The sequence below is a fragment of the Aristolochia californica genome, unplaced genomic scaffold, assembly GCF_029961685.1.
Source record: "Aristolochia californica isolate CCGP_79_NKW_82.1479 unplaced genomic scaffold, dmAriCali1.0.hap1 SCAF_12, whole genome shotgun sequence".
NCBI classification, from domain to species: Eukaryota; Viridiplantae; Streptophyta; class Magnoliopsida; order Piperales; family Aristolochiaceae; genus Aristolochia; species Aristolochia californica.
Window position 1 is genome coordinate 27,230,020 of NW_027181793.1, and position 21,358 is coordinate 27,251,377.

General features: G+C 35.8%; 1 protein-coding gene and 1 pseudogene across 1 annotated transcript; both read right to left on the reverse strand.

The window, feature by feature from the left end:
- Window positions 1-374: 374 nt before the first annotated feature.
- On the reverse strand, window positions 375-8,649 carry LOC137946811 (two-component response regulator ARR18-like). Its single transcript, XM_068793108.1, has 7 exons — window positions 8,493-8,649; window positions 8,217-8,402; window positions 6,538-6,693; window positions 6,063-6,452; window positions 5,942-6,018; window positions 1,403-1,436; window positions 375-1,264 (listed from the first exon to the last, which is right to left on the reverse strand). The coding sequence occupies exons 1-7, from the start codon at window positions 8,647-8,649 to the stop codon at window positions 375-377; spliced, it is 1,890 nt and encodes a 629-aa protein (XP_068649209.1).
- Window positions 8,650-14,748: 6,099 nt separating this feature from the next.
- On the reverse strand, window positions 14,749-19,019 carry LOC137946812 (small ribosomal subunit protein eS6-like; annotated as a pseudogene).
- Between the last annotated feature and the right edge of the window lie 2,339 nt (window positions 19,020-21,358).

Genomic DNA, 21,358 nt, shown 5'->3' on the forward strand with positions numbered 1-21,358 from the left:
GAAAATTCATTATTTCATTCAAAAAAGGCTTTGAATTCACCAGCAAATCTCACATAACATGTCTATATATCCTAAACTTGAGGTTTCTTAAGTCACCTGAACTACTGAATTCATAAAATCCGATTTCTTGGATGAAAAAACACGGTACCGGGCATATCGGTTATATAATATAAGAAAAAAGTCACTTTCTCCCTCTTACACAGAAAAAGGTCTATGGGGTTATAGGTATAATATATATACCCATCCTGTACACATCAAAGAGAGATTTCTAACAGCAGTTTTAAAGTCTTATACATATGTTATATCCCTAATGCATCAAGTTATGTAAGTCTTTTTTTTTTTTTACCTTTACAATTCCCTCCAGTTTTGCAATATCATTTAGCTTGAAATGTTGAACTGCCTGCAGCTTCCATAGTTTGGGCAGTGGTAGCCTGAAACCCTGGCATATATCCAGTTGCATCATCTTGTACATCAATCATGGCTCCAAGCAGATCATCTTGTTGATGCATTTGTAGATCCTCTTCGTTTTCTTGCAACAGTTCATCTAAAGTAAACATTGTTTGATCATTCTCAGGTGCGGGAATCTCATGAGAAATTCTGCAGTTGAGTCTTGACCCATGATCAGGAACCATCCACATTGAATTTCCACCACTGTCAAGATTCAAACCAGAATGGTACTGATTGTTAGCTGATGCTTCAGAAATAGAGTTTAATGTATTACTCACTCCAAAAGTGAATCCATTATCAGGGAGCTGCAATCCAGTGTGATTGCTGTGATTGCTAGAGCTTTCTCCGAGCACGGCAGAGGTATTAGTCATCATGTTCGGAAGTGGAAGGCTAGGTCCTGACCACCCAGAATCATGAGTTGGATAATGAATCCCCCACCCTGTGTTTCTGCTACTGTTGGGATCAAACATATTGTAGTAGCCGTTGCCGACTGGTGCTTCTGGAACTGGGGCAGATGTATTGTTCACTTTAAACAAGAATGTATCATCAGTACTCTGGAATCCCCCATATGTGCTGGTTTCATGACCTGAGTTTCCTCCAAAATAGTTGTTGTGATGGTTATAGCTTCCTGCATGAATGGGAGCAGGGATTATGTTCGGTGGGGAAATCTCGATTCCAATGCCTGTGGACACTTGGGCAGTACCAAATGGCACTGAAACTTGCTGGAGACCATGGATTTGTGTTTCATGTCCAGAATGAACATTTGGAATGTTATTAACACGAGGCTGACAACTCCTGTTGTAGATTTCATCAATCTCTGTAACCAAACATGCATTCATGTGAATTAAGTGATAAAATACTAATATACAATTTAAAAACAGACGGTACTGGAATAAGTGAAAGATCTAAGATAAAAATCTTCAGTAAAAAGGAACAGAAAGAATTTTAACATCACCTATCGCCACTTTCTTTATAAACTTACGATACTTCTGCAATAGAAACATGTTTAAAGAGTTAATATAAGAACATTACAAGAAAACTTTTCATGGCACACTATTGAAGCAGAAAGAAAGGCTAGAAGAAGAGAGACATAATGCATAGAACTATAAAACAACTTTCTTTTAGAAGTGTTTTTAGGAAAGATTATATGTTGGTCCTGCATTAGTAAACAGACAAGAGTCTGTGGAGAGGCCTTTCCACTGTTCTTAAGCAGGCTAAACTGCATAAAAAACAGATACGTATGAAGCTTTGATATATTTATCTCTAGTGAAATAAATAGGACAGGAAAAACTACTTACCTTCATCAGAACATAAAGAAACATGTTATCAACATGAATCTGTAATATGGTTAAAATTTCTTGAAATGGCCACACTGTAGCACTCTTTTAATTCTATAGTGTTTGTACGCAATTGTAACACTACAACGGTAACATTGTAAAATTGCAAGCAATGTTGATATTGTCATTAACTGACACTGTTGCTTATGTAATACTTTCAGAACTTATCATTCAAAGTTAGCACAAGTAAAACTCATAATTAACATCATCAATAAAGCCATAATAATATCAAAATTCTGAATATTATAACACAAGGAATAAGTCAATAAGCAACGGGTCATAACAAGACTGCTGCAAGTGGACTACTATATGTCCCTCACATAGCATAGGTGGCAGGAAATGATTTTTCTGAAGGCACCGAACATGAGTGACAATATTTACCTAAAGGCAATGTTGCACATATATGAGTTAGGAAGCATCCACAAGGGCGAGGACCACCCTTTGAAAGCGTCATTGGAGCTATGCTTGGCCAAGGGGCCTATGAGGATGCATAGGAAGATATTACAAGTCAAACAATTCAACATGAGTAGTATGCATCATTATGACACACATTATTGCAACTAATGATGCACAATGTTGTGATTTGACAAGATAGTTTTATACGCTAACTTATATGAAAAATAGTCTCACTTGGATAAAAATTAAAAAAGATGTTGTGTTTAGTAGTTCTACAGATATCTTCTAACTTGGGTAGTCACTCTGAAATGAGCTTTAGAACCAACTTTTACATAGTATCATAGCCGGTACACGTACTTTGGCCTTTCGACCACATGTAGTAATGACAAAGAGGACTCACACATGAAGAAGAGTGTTAAAGAATACTATGTTAAAGCTGGGTCAAAGTTTATCACAATATGATTAGCCAAATTAGATCTCTACACTACTATAAGCACAACACCTTTCTATTAATATTTTGTCCATGTAAGACTACTATTGATACTCCCCTTCACATGCAAACAATCTTTGTAGCTCCTACATATGGATAATATAGAGTGGAGGTCATGTATCCACGTATTCGCTCTGATACCATATTAAATTTGGGTCAACGTTCATCCTTAAATAATTAGCCAAGTTAGAATATCTTTTAAGTCTTGTATCTATATGAGACTATCCTCAATAGTTATTCCATTTAGTTAGTTCAAGTTTCATCTCAAGCAAGGAGTCAAAGTTTAAAAGCCTTTCGAAGTTAGAAGCATAGAGTTCTTCTTATCTTGGATCTATGTAAGACTTTTCGTTACTAGATTTTATAATGTATAACACAACACAATCAATTACACATGATCTACTGCATAGTAGGTTGGCGATGCAAAATATGACAATATAGACTTGCCAAAAAATTAATGGGAGCTCGTATCTTTATATTAATGACAAGTACAACAACCCTAACTATTGTTTGGGATGGTTTCGATAGATAGAGAGTTTGTTTAAGCCTATTTTGAGTTACTATGTCTAGACACTTGATAAAATATTTTAGCCACTACTTGAAAATTTTGTAACTTATACTATGTCTACCTTCTTGGACATTGTAATATGAGGTAAGTGGAATTCCAAGAAGAATTTTTATTTAGTAGGGTATAGAGAACTAATAGAATAGATTTTTAGATAGTAATCATAAACCATTGTTTCATTATACACGTTGTAGAAACTCTTTCATTATTCTTGTCACTTCTTATAAACTTTCACAGTTGTGGATACTTGTTGGTATTAAAGGATAGTCCTACATGGATTAGTGAGTACAAAGATTTTAGGTTTATTAGTTGAGAAAGAGATTTCCTAACTTGGCTAGTCATTTTAGAATGGGTCCAACTTCACATGATATCAAAATCAATAATAAATTATCTTTCCTTGGCCACTCCTATCCTCTAAAAATTCTCCCTTTTTCCTAAAACTTCTCCACATTCAAGCTCTCCCCTTCCTCTCTTACCCATTTCTTCCCATAGTATGAGAATAGGTGCTCCTACATGGCATCTACTCAAGCTATCCATGTGCTAGAGGCACCAAAAAGGGAATACACCTAAGGGGAGTATTAAAGAATAGTCCCACATGATTAGTCATTACAAATAAGCTTTATAACTTGGCTAATCATTTTAGAATGGACCTTGCACCCAATTTATATTTGTTAGGGTAAATTAGATGTCACCATGATTAGGCCATCACTAAGTTAGTTCTATGAAGCAAAAACACCCTTGATCGTTTCGCTTCAAAATTTTGGTCTTTCAAGAGGAGGCATGACCACATCGTGGTGTTCTTGGTTATCCAAGCTCGGTGTTGTTATATCTTAATGTTTTTTCTCTTGGATTTTATTCCATATTTTGGCTTTCATTAATAATTGGTAGAGCTGAAAATTTGACGAAGACTTGGAGAATTAAATTACAAAAAGGATTTCCACTATGGATAGAACTTTAGGATGGGAAAGTAGGTCTCAACCCTTGAAAGGGTTGTTACTGAATTGGGTGCTCATGGGGAGGCAAGACCACATCATGGTGTTCTTGGCGATCCAAGCTCAGTGTTGCTATATCTTATTATTCTATCTCTTTGTTTTGATTCCATATTTTTGCTTTCATTATTAATTGGTAGAGCTGAAAAATTGACAAAAAAACTGGAATAGTGACTTTATTGGAGAGTTAAATTACACAAATGAGGGCCACTAGGGATAAAACTTTAGCATGGGAAAGTAGGTCTCAGCCCTTGAAAGGATTGTTACTAATTATGTAAAAAATCTTGTTTCTTGACTTGAGAAAATCAGCTAGGAGATATAATCAATCAAAAACATTCCTACTTTTAAAGAATCATGATGTTGAAACTTAACCTTGTAAAACTTACATTTTGAGTATCAAATGGAGGCAAAGTTAAAACAGTAAAGAACTTAACCTTGTAAAACTTACATTTTGAGTATCAAATGGAGGCAAAGTTAAAACGGTAAAGACCTTAACCTTGTAATTACATTTTGAGTAACAAATGGAGGCAAAGTGAAAACGGTAAAGAACTTAACCTTGTAATTATGTTTTGAGTATCAAATGGAGGCAAAGTTAAAACAGTAAAAAAATTAACCTTGTGATTACATTTTGAGTGTCAAATGGAGGAAAAGTTAAAACAATAAAGATCCTATGACTAAAACTTTTTAACAGTTCAAGGAGAACTGCCATGAAGCTGAAAATTTTCGATTCTACACAAACCAAACATAAGGTGGTTGGGATGAATTGCTTTGTATTTCAAAGATGATGCAAAAATATGGTGGAGAGACCACATGATTAAGGATAATCAAAATGCTAAAACTTGGATAAAATTTAATAGGGTATCGACTTCTTCCTTGTCATATTGTAAGGTCACTAGAAAAGCTTGTCATATAAGCATGTTAAAGTATTGTTTAATTACTTATGATACAAGTGAAAAAAAAGTCTTAAGAAAAGTTATTCAACTTCATATATGGTAATTAGCCTTAGGTGGCTTACATGGAAAGGTGACTAGGTTTGAAGAAGAGTTTTACAACACAGCCTAGTAGACAAGCTTTAAGTTCCAATAGGCTAGACATGAAGCAGTCCCATTTTAAGGACAGCACAAACAAAGGAAAGAAGATGGAGTCTTTATCCAGAATATAGATGCAGCTTAACAGTTCAAAATGTGAGGGTTGTTGTATTTGTTATTGGTCACTTAGAAGGGATTATCCAAGGAAAGAGAAATGGCAGAAGAATGCCTCTGCCCACATAACTCGTTTACAATGGCTAACTTGGTGTTTGTGCTCATAGTATCATATAAATGTGATTTTATCTTAGTAATTAGGTGCCTTGTACAGGATAATCTTATGAAGGGAAATGTTATATGAAGCAAATCTCAAAGGGAATAGAAAACCGTGAATAAGACACAAGAAACCCTGAATATATATATAGAGCAAACATTTTGGCTTCATCATGGGTCACACTATAACAAAAAGACATTATATGTAATAATCTTATAAAACATAGCCTACAGCAAATATTTGATAATGTTATCAATATAATCTGTGGCAAGCTATCATTTTTCTTGTCTTGTATGATTAGGATTGCATAAAATGAAAATAAAGTTCATTTGACATTCTAATTACTGTCTGAGCATATCATTTATAAACAGAATTCAAGCTCAAAATATGAAATTAAGCCTAACCAAACAAACAATCAAACCTGAAGATGGCTGGCTATGTGCTCTCTTGTAATACCAGGCACATTCATCACCACAAGTAGTGAAGTAGGAATAATCCCTACATCCACAAAAAGAAAGCAAAGAACATCAATCTGGCAATACCAAGTGTGTAGTTTGATTTGATGAATAACCCAGAAACTGCAAAGCGCAAATGTGTCATCTTACTCTCAAAGCCCAGTTGATCAATCGCACAGAAGAACTGGTTACGAAGGGCAGCCTTCCAATCAAGGTGCGGCTTCCTTTCCATTGTGCTTACCTTTTTCTTACAGCTCTTCTCATTTCTTGATGTAAAGAAATTCCCATGCCATTCATCCATACCTCTGGAGAAGAAGTTTGTTTCTTCAATGTAAATCTGTCTTGCTTTTCTATTCCAGTCAACGTATTTTCCGATGTTCGTCAGCTCATCCATGGCATTCGATTTCTTGACGTAAAAGGAAGCATTCTGTTGAATTGCTCTCGTGATAATCACTGGATTTGTGTCTGCGGAGATTACTGCGGGGCAGAAAAGAAACCTGCTGATGTACTTTGCCAGACTACGATAGTTATGCGAAGGGGTAAAATATGAGAAATCACTCACTGATTACAGGTAGGTCAATCCATTTTTCTTTGATTTTGTCAAGAAGCTCGAATCCATTCATCCCAGGTATGTAAACATCAACCATAACTATGTCAAATTTGCCGTTTCTCCTCAGCAGCTCGTGCCATGCATTCTTTCCTGAGTCGAATGCCTTTACTGTGGAATTAAAGAATAGGGTCACCATTTGTGAACAGCATTAGTTGGAAAACCGCCTTTAACTGTGATACAGAACAGAAAGGAGATTTTCTTTGCAGATACTGCATCAGTTTTTGGACTTCGTAAAGGTACTACTGACCTCTGCAAATTTTATGTTCACCGTTTTGAGTTCTATTACCAAGATATGGATTTCTTGCACATATATCTCTTTTAAATTCTCGAAAACCATGGATTCTGTCAAATATTTACAACAAAGAGAGAGAGAGAGAGAGAGAGAGAAACTTTTAAAGGAAAATAAAAAAAATAAAAAAATAAAAGAAGAAGGGAGGTGGGTGCGGAAATCATTCACCCCAAGAAATGATTCTACAACTTTTAAATTTTATTTTTTTTTCCAGCGAATCTCGGTCGAAATGATGTCCAGAAGGCACTACTACTAGAATCAGCATTTAACACTGCGAGGGAGGGGTGTGCCTTCAAGTGATGTGCAAGACACAAAAACATCCTGAACTCAGAAAGAAAGAAACAAAAAAAGGTAACTCAGAGGTGGAGATTTCATCCCTAAAATGATGGTCGAATGGACTTTGACCAAGAGATATAAAAAAGATATCGTAGTTATGGTCTGATACAAGTCTTCAAACCATTAACTCTGGCTTCGTGAATTTATAGCGAGCGGAAAGTAGAGAAGATCTAAACATGGTGATAAATAATTGCAATAGCGCTTGATTTGTATGCTTATATTATATATAAATAATTCATTCATATGATTCCAGTAGTAGGTAGAGGGATATATGCCTTCTACCAAACATTTAATATGTAAGTGTGAGGATAAGCCAGGATTTAACTCCAGTTCACATTGATAAATTTTGTATAAACATGTTCTATATTGTCCAAAAGGGGCTCAGATATAAATTTAACCAAATAAAAATAAATTTAAACAAGATGTGGGGGATTGTGGCCTACAGTCAACACTACTTCAAGCATAGATCATGAATAGTTGATTGGGGCAAGGATTTTTCATTAATTACTGCAATTTTCTTTCAAAAAATAAGAGGAAGACATAAGAAAATAGGCATCAAATCATCCTACCTTTTACTTAAAAAAAATTAGGATCTGCTTCTTTCTCCTAAAAAAAAAAAAAAAAAAGAAAGAAAAAGATCCACTCTATCAGAATTTACCCTTATGTCTATTGAAATCTCATAGTAGTTCATCCTTTAAACACACAGGAGGAAGTAAAAAGGCACCGAAAAATAATTCTGATCAAGTAAAAGAGCGGCTACGCAGACAAATCGAAGGGGGAAGAAGACACATGCAAGACCGAACGGATGGAGAATCCTTTGTCACAAATCCATGCACCTAGAAGGCCTAAAAAACCTTTTGAGTCATGGAAGAGAAAGCAGAAAATGAGTTGCTGTGAAAGTTAAAATCAGCAATCTATTGAGATTAAAAAAACCGGAAACCGATGGAGAGAGAAGAAGAAAGAAGAATGAAAGCCAAATCGAAAAACTAGAAGAAGATTTCGGCACCTTTACAACCCAACGAGCATAGAAGCCTCTGCGCCTGCGTGATGTAGCAGTGGTCGTCATCAGCAAGCAGAACTCGAACCAGCTGATCATCAGGTCTAGATTGACGAAATGCAGAATAACCCGTACCCGTATTCCCTCTCTCCATCGCTGGAAATGGTGATGAGGATGCAGAACCCGTAAAATATACTGTAAAAGAAACAGAAGCAATTGAAACGGCAGAATCTATCTACCAAATAGTGATAGGAAAGTAGAGGGCGGAGTGAGGTAAAGAATCACCGCAAACGCGGCGTTTGCTGAGTACCCCTGTCCATCGCAGTGCAACACTTCTCAGAAAGCAGGAGGAGGTTTCTGCAATCTGGCTGACACGCCGAAAATATAGGGAACTCGTTGTTGGATTAACCGTGGCCGGCGAGGCCGCATGCAGCGCATTCATGACGCAACGTTTCGGACATTAAAACGAGACCCCTTATGTTTTTGGAAATTTTACTCAAAATCGGACTTAGTTGACCTTAGAGAATCTGTACAAATTTTGACCCTTGAAGAATAGCCGTTATTGATAGTTTCCTTGCCATATATTGTCTAAAACCAGACCAGACCAGACCTGCCTGTCTCACCAGATTTTGTTCCTTGGAAATTTGAAATGTATAACCAAATGGGATTATTATCCAATTTGAATATCTCATATGAACATGTGGGGTTGAAAAGGCCAAATGACATAATATTAAGTCATTAAGTTGTTAGAAGTTGTTTGGTGGAACCAAATTAATCCCCTTTTGCTCCGTATAATCGGATTTTGCTTTTCAATTGATTTGGCACATTAGTTCCTTATTAAGATGATTTTGTTATTAAAAAAATTAAAACTAATGCTAACTATTTTAAATAGTTTTTTAATCAGTGAACGATGAAGAGGACATGAAGAATCACCTAATTTTGAGTGGTTACTTAGGTTTTTGTATTACTTTTTCTTGCACAAACAATCCTTGTTTATAGGAGAGCACTCGGTCATTAACCACTTGAAAAGAAGCCTTAGGGTTCAGAATACTTAATACGACAAAAAAAAAGCTCTAGGGTTCGAAATACTTAATACGACAAAAAAAGCTCTTTTAATAATCACCAATGGAATTAAAGAAATACTTCAATGATATAGGACCACTAGTTATGGTGTTTTCTTTTATTCTACAAAACCCTAGGGTTTGGAAAAACTTATTGGTCATTGACCACGTTCAAGTTGGATCAAGGAGATCACGAAACAAAGTTAAGTTGCATCGGTTTCAACTGTTATCTTGAACAAAGATTGCATGCATAACTCATTGAAGGGTTAGGTTTTTTACTAGAAAGCGAAAGTTAATTATGTGGTTGTTGTTCAAGCAGAAGTAATAGGTTGACACTAGGGAGAGGAGCACACTTGAAAAGGTAACCGTGCGATGAGAGTTTACCACAAAACTTGCACTAATTTTCACGAAAAGAAGAACTGAACATTAAACGGAGAATCACAAAAGGGGGAGGAAGGCTGAACTCAAGTTCAACCAACCTTAGTTGCACTTAGGGGGGGTTAGTCAACATGATTCAGGACATGAACTCCAGGCGCATTACTTAGTTCATGCCCGGCGGAAAGTGTTTTTTGCCCGATTTTGAGAATCATGTACATGAAACGATAGTAAAAATAAGAAAATGATCTGAAAAAAACATGATTAATCATGAATGCATGAATAAGAAAAATTAATTTTTCAAGTTATATAATTAATATTTAATGGTTAAACTAAAAACTCAATGAACTTGAGTGGAATGGACCTAGGTCCGTACTCCTTTTTTCCTTTGTAAAAACAAAGAAATTCTATATTCCTTAAGGTAAGTTACAGAGGAAGTGCCGAACAACATCAATGAAACAAATATCAATCAAAGGGAACATGTGAGAAAAAATTAAAGATAGTAAAACATAAAATTCGTATTAAAAATGAATGAATTTTATCAAGAACTACTTGGTCCAATTTAAGGTTTTAGTTTATTCTTTTCTGGTTGAGAGCCAACGAGAGCCTTAAGAAGAACTCTAGATGGTTAACTTTAATGTAGAAGTCCGAGAGACGTTTGATGTATACAAGGATAGCAATGTAATGGGGACACAAGATTTTATTAAGCAATTTAAACAATAGGAGCCAACTTTTGTCCCTTAAGAAATACCCTAAAAATGAGATAACTTGTACACCTATGTGTTGTTAACCAGCATGTGTAATGTAATTGGCAGTAGTAACACAAGCATCATCCTGTTGTTGCATTAATGCTTTCAAGTAACCTAAACTTCCAAATCCCTTGAATTTATTCTCCAACTAGATAGTATAAGTCTCTGCTATCCCTTGATTAAAAGTGTTCTGGTTTGGGCACTACCATACACCAACTAGTAGTGATGGGTAGACTCAAACCAGGATATTAAGCTGCAAAACAACAAAACACATGGGAGTGCCACAACAAAAAGGACTGAGCCTTTAAAACAACATGAGTTTATATTTAAATCCTTTAAAAGGATTTTCTTATATTTAACATCAAAACCGAGAGTTCTAATTATAAATTACAAAAAAAAACCTTTACAATTTATAGTACCTGATTGATAGATCCCTAAGACAAGAACTCCAAAAGATCTTCACTGTTCATTAAGCTCTCCAGTTTTGCAACTACATCATCGTCAATCAGCTCAGGAACAGCATTAGGTTGAAATGTAGAACTGTTTGGTAAATTCACTGGCTGGACATCGGTAGTCTCCAGTGTGTAACATCCTGGCTCGGGCAGCATCGTATCAATGCCAACTGATGCTCCAGAAAATGGGACTGCAGATATGTCACTCACTCCAAAGGGAAACTCGGTATCATGAGTAGCCTGAAATCCTGTGCCACTGCTTTGAAGGTTTGACCACCCTTCTCCCAACACGGAAGAAGCAGTCATCATAGACGACCGAGTATAAGCATCTGGGCCAAAATCATAAACGGTGTTGTAGCCATTGTCAACTGAAGCATCAGAAATGGGGACTGAGGTGTTATTGTTCACTCCAGACCACAGTTCACTGTCTGCATTCTGTATTCCAGGATAACTATTGTAGTGGTTAGAAACTCCTCCAAGGGACGAAGAACCAATCATCGCATTCATCTCTGGGATTTGGGTTCCCGGGTCTGTGTTCATTTGAGACGTGCCAAATGGCACTGGAGTTGGCACTGGAGTTTCTTCTTGAGAATTGAAGCCGATGGGAATGTCAGCGGGAGGAGGGAAATACATTGAGGTGTATTCAAATATTGCTGCAACCAGATATTTAGCGGTGTGTTAACTAAGAGAAAACAGTCTGTTTCAAGAGAATGGGATAACGGTATAGAAGACATTTTTCAGGAGAAAGGGATAAAAGTATAGTACACATTGTCTCTTTACCTTGGTTCACTTTCTTTAAAAACAGACGATACTTCTGCAATCAAAAATATGACTGAAGAGTTATAACGATTTATAAGAAAAAAGAAAAGAGTAGAAAGATATGGTAGAAGATAAAACTTTCGTGAAGAAATAAAGCAGGCGCCCCCTTCATTTAGCAGGCTCATTTGGGTGGGAAAAATGCCCAAAAATCTAGGTTCGAAACACCATTAAAAATGACATTGATGATGTTTGCTTAAACTATGAGACAATGAACAAACATGTGAATGTGAACACTATATAGCTGAAGAGGCTGTAAGTGGATAGTACTTGAACAATCATATGAATAGTATGCAATCAGAACTTTTATGCTCAGAATACAAAAGGCCACTTTCAGTACCACTCCTTGGAAACCTACATTCTTGGAGAAGCTAGAACAGTTTTTCCAAATTATAAGTTTCTTCATGAATAGTTACATTCTAGTGTTTTCCTGAGAAAATCAATGGTTTTAAAAAAATAACTTGGAGTTTCTCTGAAATGACGAAATCTCATTCTTAAGAAAAGAGGCAGGGAAGCACCTCCGCTTTGCCCTGTCACCCTCCTGTGTCTGTGATTGAAGATGGTGATTGCAGAAAAAATGGATTGCTGGGGAGAGGGAAACTGAAGGTGTAACGGAAGATGGATACCTAGGAGAAGGAGAAAGATTATGGACCAAGAACAATAGTAGACTAAATATCCTTTTTACCAGTAAAAAGGAATCTCACCTCTACTACCTAAAAACCTAGGTATTAGTGTCTGTTTACTAGTAAATATCCTTTTACTAGGCAAAAGGAATCACCTTATTTTCTAGGGAAGAGTTTCCAGATTGATATACATGCTAAAATCATTGGAGATCAATAGTCTCTAATAATCGGTTTTAGTTAAAAAGATTCTCATTATGTCCTGAGAAAGACATTAATATAGCAAAATATATGGTCTGTAAATTTATCTCTGATAAATTTATACAATGGATAGTGTGACACAAAGCTTTCTTTTCTTCTTCATATGTAGCAAGTAAGAGTGACTTTGGAGGGAGAACTCATCTATAGCTTTATCTAACATTCTCATTAGTGCCACAAGATAGGGTTCTTTCACAGAAATTAAACAAAACACCCAGAAAAAAAAAAAAAATTATATCGAACCTGTAGACGACTGGCAACATTTTGCCTGGTTAATCCCGGAACATCCATCCTCTGAAGTATTGCAGTTGGAATTGCCCCTACCATAAAGAAAGCCATAAAAAGTAAGAGCAGTGCCATATCAATATGGGGAGCCGATCAGAATTGAAGTAATAACGATATAAAAGCTCTTAAAACAAGTATATGATCTTACTGTTGATGCCCAACTGGTCAATTGCCCTGTAGAACCGAGCTTGGATGGGAGCTGTCCAATCAAAATGAGCTTTCTTTCCCCGGGTGGATTCATCCTTCTGTTCGTCACCACTACCCTCTTCATCCTTCTTATCTGTCTCCATTTCTTTTTCTAACACGCCAGTCTCGCTCCCTTCATCCGGAGTGTCCTCAGTGATCTCTCCACTCTCTTCCGTCTCTCTTTGTTTCTTACTCCAGTCAACCAATTGCCAAATGTTCATCAGACTTTCCACTGTAGCAGGCTTCGGCAGGTAAAAGCAGCCCTTTTTTTCTGCAATTCTCATGCAAATTTCTGTATCCACATACTTTGAGCATACTTCAAAGCGAACAAAAGAAACTTGGTTAAGTTTTGTCGATTATATACTTTGTTAGAAGGAAAAGGAGAATTCAGATTGAACCCTTACTGATTACAGGTAAGTCACTCCATTCCCCCTTAATCTTGTCGATAAGCTCAAACCCATACCCCCCAGGCATATGAACATCGATCATAAATACGTCGACTTTTGCACTTCGCTTATGCAAATCCGTCCACACGGGATCTGCAGAAGCGAAGGTTTTGACTGTAGATGCAAAGATTAGTGAGCACTTGACTAAGAAACAAGAAAGTATTGACGCTGTTGCTTAGTAGTTTCAACTCCACACTATCACCCGAACCCGAAAGACTTTACACAGTCACAAATTTGTTGTAATTGAAGTACCAATGCTGCATATATCTTCAACCTGATTATATATGTTTGATTTCTAAATTCTGAAATTTCATTTTCTCTTATCACATAAAAGTTTTAGTCTTTTTTTTTCGAAGTCCTAATCTATAATGCTTGGTGTCCTAAGAAGAAATTTTTGAGAGAGAGAGAGAGAGAGAGAGATACTAAATAGAAGTTATTTGACCCATTTAACTTTTGGGTTCTCTCAATTAAAGCTTCCGTTTTGAAACGTTACAAGACAGCAAATTTTGAGCTTCTTAGTAAATGGCTAGAGTTTCAATTTCCATAAAAATAGAAGAAAGTATAAGAGATTCTTTGAAATCGACTCAATTGACAGCCAGTGAAACTACAATAGCTTGGGAGGAGATCAAAATATATGAAAATTTTGATTTTAGGGACGACAGAAATTGGTTGCATTTGTACCTAAAAATATATTGAGATGATCGCATTCAGATTAGATCTATCAAAAGATGGAATTATCTGAAAAAAAAAGAAGTTAAATATTTTATTATAATAAAAAACATGAAAAGAACAATGTCAAAAATAGGCGCTGATCCTTTGATAAAGAAATGCGAGAGGACACGAGAAAACAAACCCATAGAGAAGCCCTTGCGGGAAGACAGACATCAAAGGAAGGAAAGCAGTAAATATGTTGCTGGAATACCATCGATCTTCCCATGGCAACCTCACAACTTATTAAAGAAAAGGAAGTTTATTAACCGAACTTTAAACCCAAAAACGAAATATAGTAAAAGTGAAAAAAAAAATCGGAAAAAATAGAACCAGACATATCGATACCTCTATATCTCAGTGTTGTCAAGAGTTTCTTCACAAGTGTATGGTAAGTACAGTCATCGTCCACAAGCATCACGCGAACGCCGGGAGGAATACCGAGAGGATGAACCACCGGACTGGAATCAACCGAGTTGTCCTCCATTTCAAAATGCTAAAGATTCAAGCTTAAATCTCTAGAGACCTTGTCATCGAAGACGATCGAACAGAAGAAGTATCTACAGAAGAAAGAAAGAGGAGGAATCACCGAGGCAGATGAGAAGCAGAGGGGCCGCTCTCTGAGCATGCATGGTGGACACTACTTAAAAACGAGGGAGCTCTTTGCTGTGACGCGTCCATGCCAGCGTAATTATAGGAAACTCCATCCTCCTTCTTGGACGAGTATACCATGACAACCGAAAGCAGCATGCACTGCATTTACGACAGATACCTTTGGTCATCATTAACATGACTCATCTTCCCAAATATAACCCATGCTGTTTTGGGAAGATTACTGGAGAAATTTTATCTGAAGACTTGGAGAGTTCTGTATTTCCATCAGTGACAGGTGTGTTCCCCCTGGAAACAAAGCTGCCGTTAAAGATAGTTTGCTCATAGCTTTTGCTGGAGTTCCATGCACTTAGATTTAAAGCAGAAAACAAGAAAGATGTTAAGAACTGCATTTATCCTTCCTCCTCCACTGGACACATATAACAGAAGTCTAATAATGGACATCTACTATCGACGCTTGTGATTTGACCATGGTCAATCACATCTTTTCCAATTTATGACTTTGGTCAAGTACTACAAGAACGGGTTTTCATGATTTTTACTATAATAATCATCATTATCCGAATTAGTAGTAATACAAAAGATGGTTGAAATGATCAAAAGTTCGACTTTCTTTAATCAAAATAGTCAATTTTCTTGGAAAAACCAAACTTGATTTGTATGTGTGCAAGGAAAATATGTTACTTGTAGGATGACTTTTAATTGATTTTTTTCTCTTATAGTTTTTTTATATTTTTTATAAATAATTTGATATTTTTATTTCTTGTTGTGATTTAAACCTAATCAAGTGCTAACATATTTTTATGTAAATGTTCTTAGAAATACTCAAATATCTATCAATTAGTGATTGGTGATCAAGCCAAAAATTGCCTTAGAAGTACCAAGATGGTGTCAATCTTTACTTTGTAGAAATATTAAGATTTTTATGTTTTCAAGTACTTTTATTGCTTAACTAGTTATTTAAAGATAGAGAGGGGGTTGGGATGTAAACTAACAATCGATAAATTAGGAAAATAGGAGTATAAAAGATATTATAATGATTACATACGACCAAAGAAAAGAAAAAATTATCAGTTTGTTAGATAAAGACAATGACGCTTTTTTATATGAAATCTCTAGGCCTGAAAAAGAAAAGTTAGGTCATTGACTATAGTCAAATCGGCACTAATAAATCACAAAGGATAGTCTAGCTCCATGGGCTTCATTAATTAAAACTCGTATTCAGGAGAAAAAGAGTGCAAGCCGCTGAAAAAGTGGGATCGGAACAATGGAAACGGAAAAGAGGTAGGGTTAGGGGTTTCAACAAGTAGAAGTTATTTGAACATGAGTAATCGGTTTAGGACCTATATATCTTTAAATGAGATAGAGACCTAGTTTGAAAAGCTAATAATTCATTTCTATTATGTTGATCACAATGTTAGTGCAAATGGAGATAATCTAAAATAGAGAGAAAAGCCTAATGCTAACAAATGTTTGTGCAAAGTATGGCAAGGTTTATAACAACATAGGAAAATATAATGAAAAGAAAGTCATTTTTTCCTTTGACCAATATTTTGATAGAATAAAGTTTTATCCTGATAATAAATTCCTTTTGATCGGTCCTCTAGTGTTTGTCTCTTCCAAGTTTACTTTTTCCATAATTTCTCATTAGAATGCTAGAAAAAAAATCCTATCTCATTTAACTTTTTGTATGACAAGTGAAATTAGGACAAAAAAAATTCCATCCATTAAAATTTTCACAAGATCAGAAATTTAAGTTAAACAAAACGTCATTTAAAATTTTATTGTATGATTTTTTATTGGCATAAATATTTTGTATAGGAAGGTGTAGAATGGCATGAATAAAATATGAAGAGACATGAAGAAAATATCACTTTCATACAAAAACCACATTTCACTCTCATGCATGCACGCACACACGCTCTACCACCTACATGCAAGAGTATTACATCTTGGGACCACCACCAAGTTCAATAAGCATTACATGGAGAACTACTTAAAACCCTCACTCATGGGACCCACAACATGAAGGAATAATGCCACACGTTGTTCATTAAAAGGAGGGGAAATTTTGTATATCTCACCCAATACTATCTCCTACGATCACTCATTCCAAATCACACAATCAAGACCCTAAAATCAGGCCCAAAAAATGTATGGAGAATTCAAATTCAAAATCTTTCTTAACATCTCTAGACACAATCATAAGGCATATCTTTGACCCTATCTAAACTTTACTAAATTTTGCTTACTTTATATTTTAAACATTGTAAAGAGTTGTATATATTATTGTCATTGTAATCAATCAACTAAGAGAGATCCTACCAAGTTTTATTCAAAGAAGGATTCCTAATTCTTGCCTAAATCTCATATGGTATCAGAGCCGATGATATGATCCAAGAGAAAATACAATCACTCAACCCAAAGAGAGACACCTTCTTGCTCTTCTTCCTCCACACTCACCTTTGGTAGTTTCAAGACCGCCATTGAGATAATTTTGATGATAAAAAATATTTTTGATGATAGCAAACGCTCAAGTACTATCGATGTATGTTAAAGTATGTTGTGCAGCTCAATAAGCCCTCCCAAAATAATTTGATAGTATATTTATTCGAGTCACAAAAAAACTCTTGAACAACCTTAGACATCAAAAGAGAACAAATAAGTCATGTCAAGAAGCACATCATCCAAACAACCTAGTAGCGCCATTTGCCCAAACAAGAGGAATAATAATCAGTGTTACAAGAGAAGGAAACAAGCTAGCCAAGAAAAGTTAAGAAGAGTAAAATAGGTAAAATAAGTTAATCAAATGGTGTCAAAAGCTGAATAAGTCAAATAATGCATAAAGTCAAGCACATCAATGAAAAAAATAAAGCTTTGAAGTGAAAATACAAAATGAGTCAAACATATGGTGAAAAAGGAGCAAAAAGAGCTTAACTCCTATGAAGGGATTCAAACTCTTGTCATGATGACTAAGAGCGTAAAAGAGTCGCATACAGAGAAATAGAAAGTTCTAAAGAAAAGGAGTGGAACCCACATGGAGGTGTAGAGCCCATTGCAAGGATTAGAACCCACTAAGAGGAGGAGAACCCAATGGGAGGTATAGACTCGAACCCATGGGAGTATTCGAACCTAAGTAAAAGGATGTGATTCCCCAAACAAACAAAGAAAAGAAAAAGGATGTGAACCCCAGCTACAAAAACTTTTAGAATTAAAAGTGGATTTGAAAATTGTACTAGACAAACACACAATAGGAGTTGAACCCATGGGTGGATTCGACCCCATTTGAGTGAAAAATAAAAAAAATGATGTGATTGACATGTATATTATGATATTCTCATGATAGTAATCATATTTATGGCAAAAAAAACTCTTTAATGGGTATATCTCCAAATAAAATAAGATATTATTATAGGAAAATGCTCTATTGAAAGTTTAATAACAAAGCTAACATACAATTGTTAGTAGTATAAATTCCTAAACATTTAGCAAATCAAACACAAGAAAGTGCATACAAGGATCTCAGGCTAATGCAATAGATAGGCTTTGAAATAATAGAAAGACAAGACCTCGTCTTGGTCAAGCTCTCTCGCTCATGCACTCATGTTGCTCCTTCAATCTAGTGGCTAATAGCTTTTGATACTCTCTAAGGCATTGGCCTTGGCCTTGGCAATCCTATTCTTCTTCTTAGCAATTCTAGCACGCTTCCTTTGCAATGTCAATGAGGACCACAAGCCTCTAAATCTTAGGAGCCTTGTTGCATTTCTTCCCAGATTTGGTTTACACTTGTATGTGTTGACATATTTCCGCACATCCTCCTCCTTAGTGAGGTTAAAAGCTCGCGGCTCTTGGAGGCCCTCTTTGGTCCCCTCATCCTTGGCTTCTTCTCTAAGTTTGTTAGACCAGGAAGGTCACTCTCACCCTTCTTCACAATAACCAAACTCAGAATTGAAAGACATTTTTTTTGTGTCACTCTCCATTGTGCCTTCCATAACCACGAAAACATGGAGTACCTCTTTGCAACAACAAACGGACACAGCCAGAAGCCAACACTCCTTATTTCATGGGAAAACCTTACAACCTTTCATGATCTTAAAAACATATCCCTTGAACTCCTCACCAAGAGAATCACCAATAACTTTTTGGGATATTCTTTTGTCATAAAAAGCCCATAGCTTTTGCTCGTCATCAATTTTGAGCTTCTTCTAGCAACCAGTTATCAGATTAGCGATAATGAACTTCATGTTTGTGAGGTTTTTAAAGAGTCATTTAGTTGAGTCCCAAAGAACATAATATTTTTGCTTTCATTTTTATATATCTTGAATACTTTTCGTAGTGATAGAAGTTTTGATTATAATATCTTTTTGAACTATTATTTTCAAAATCAAACTTCTATTCAATTTACATCACTTGAATTAATGATGATATACATAGTGTTTTTTTATATTTATAGTTAACCTAGGAACTTGGTGTAACTCAATATTATTTTTCAATTTGATATTTGCCTACAAAGAAACAATCGTAAGTTTCATTGTAAAAGCAAGTAACCATTGCTTATAATTCAATTAGGATAGATTGATTAAGTTTGTAATCTAAATCCCTTTTGGGTCTACGTGCCAATACGTAGAGTTGTTGACCATTAGTTCTAAGATGTTTGGGCAGGTGTTGTAATTAAAACATTGTGATTCTAAGCTATAGATGTCATTTGGCAATTATAGTAAAAAAAATAATTCCTTGTAAATGTGGCAATATGAAATAGTGATTGTGAACCACTATAAAAAAAATCATGGGATAGTGGATGTGCTTATGAAGTTCCCCCTCTAGGTTTAATTGAGGAAAAACTTTTCAACAGAAATTCTTCTCATGCTCGAGAGTCATGACTTGAGAATCAATCAGATACTAGGGAACTCATTCAATGTCATGGTTGCAAACAAGACACCATCTTACAAATCTCCACACAACAAGAACTACACAAGCTCGTTCAACCAGCTACAAGTAAGTCTTTTAAATGATTAAATTTATTTTCAACCACTCATAGTGCACGAATAATCCAAACTTCCTTTCGATCGAGTTGTAATAAGATAACTAGGTATAATAAATTATTCACTCTGACTTATGGGGGCCAACTCCTTTACTTTCTAAATTTGGATTTTCATATTATAAAATTTTATGGATTATTATAGTAAACTTGTTTGGATATATCTGTTGATCTCTAGGATTTCATGTTAGTAATACTATTGAATAATGAGATTAGATGGGAAGGAAGGGAAGAGAGAAGACGTGGAAGATAGAAGGTGCGAGAAAGGCTACATGAGACAATGATGGAGTGAGAATTAGGTTTGAGAATCAATACCTAACCCTCCTAAAATATTATTTATAGATATTAAAGATCCATAATTACATCTATGAACTTCACCCTAATAGGTGAGGATAAAAACCCAAAACATCGTAATATTTACATCAATGACACCTAAGTTTACTCATCTCTTCTAACACTCTCGCTCAAGCTAGTGATGAGAAGACATTGTAGATCCCTAGCTTGGTGCACATGGTGGAGAGAACTTTTGAACTCACTAGTTTAATGAGTATATCAACAAATTGCCTTTGAGATGAAACATGTTTGAGGCATATAATACCTACTTGTAGCTTCTCTCTAATAAAATGACAATCAACTTCAATATGTTTTGTTCTCTTGTGAAAGACCGCATTGGAGTCAATGTGGCTTGTGGCTTGATTATCACAATGAAATTTCATGGGACCATCCTTGTTGAATCCCACCTCTGCTAGGAGGGATTTAATCCATAGAAGCTCATTTACCCCATGTGTCATAGCTTTGTATTCCGTTTTGGCACTAGACCTTGCAACCATATTTAATTTTTTACTCCTCCATGTTACAAGGTTTTCTCTGACTAATGTAGAGTACCTGTTAGGAATTAGGCGCTCTAATTCTAAACTAACAAGACAATAATAATAATCGCAGAAAAAATGAAAAGCAAGCATGAAAATAAACAACAAGATTTATACAGGTTCACCTCAAGGTGAGACTACATCCTGTCTTTCACCACTACAGTAATTTACTATAAAGATGAAATAGTTTACAAGAGAAATCGCACATTTACAGGTGTTTCTCTCTAACCTCTCGGGCTGCATCTCGAGATACTCCTCGGTATAAGATAATAAAACCCTAATAGCGACGCCCCTCAATTATAAAGAGAAAATTAGGGCAACCGCATTACAAGAGTGAAATCCCCAAGCAACTCAATGTAGGGCGTTAATTCGACTCCACAACTTAATAGTACCCAGAGGTGGACTTTCTATCATTTGAAAATCCAGCCTAGTCTGCCTCGGCAAACATAGGTTTTTTGTAAAACTCTCTATGGGCCATGCATAATGATGGAATTCCTAAGTTTACTACAACTCTCACATAGGTTATGCAAAAGAAAGCTAAAGGGTTTCAAAATAGAAGGTGGAGGAGAAGCATGGTGGAGGACACCCAACTTGGGAGCCATTATAGAATCCTCCCAAGGGGTACCACCTTGAGGGTAGATTTGGCATTCCAACAAAAGTGACCAAAGGCTTAGTC

What these genes read in the sequence shown, in the direction of transcription:
- LOC137946811 (XM_068793108.1), bottom strand. Translation starts at nt 8,649, where the DNA reads ATGAATGCGCTGCATGCGGCCTCGCCGGCCACGGTTAATCCAACAACG. An exon ending in CAGCAAACGCCGCGTTTGCG is followed by an intron (nt 8,403 to 8,492) that starts GTGATTCTTTAC and finishes TTTCTTTTACAG; the next exon opens with TATATTTTACGGGTTCTGCA. An exon ending in ATGCTCGTTGGGTTGTAAAG is followed by an intron (nt 6,694 to 8,216) that starts GTGCCGAAATCT and finishes TTAATTCCACAG; the next exon opens with TAAAGGCATTCGACTCAGGA.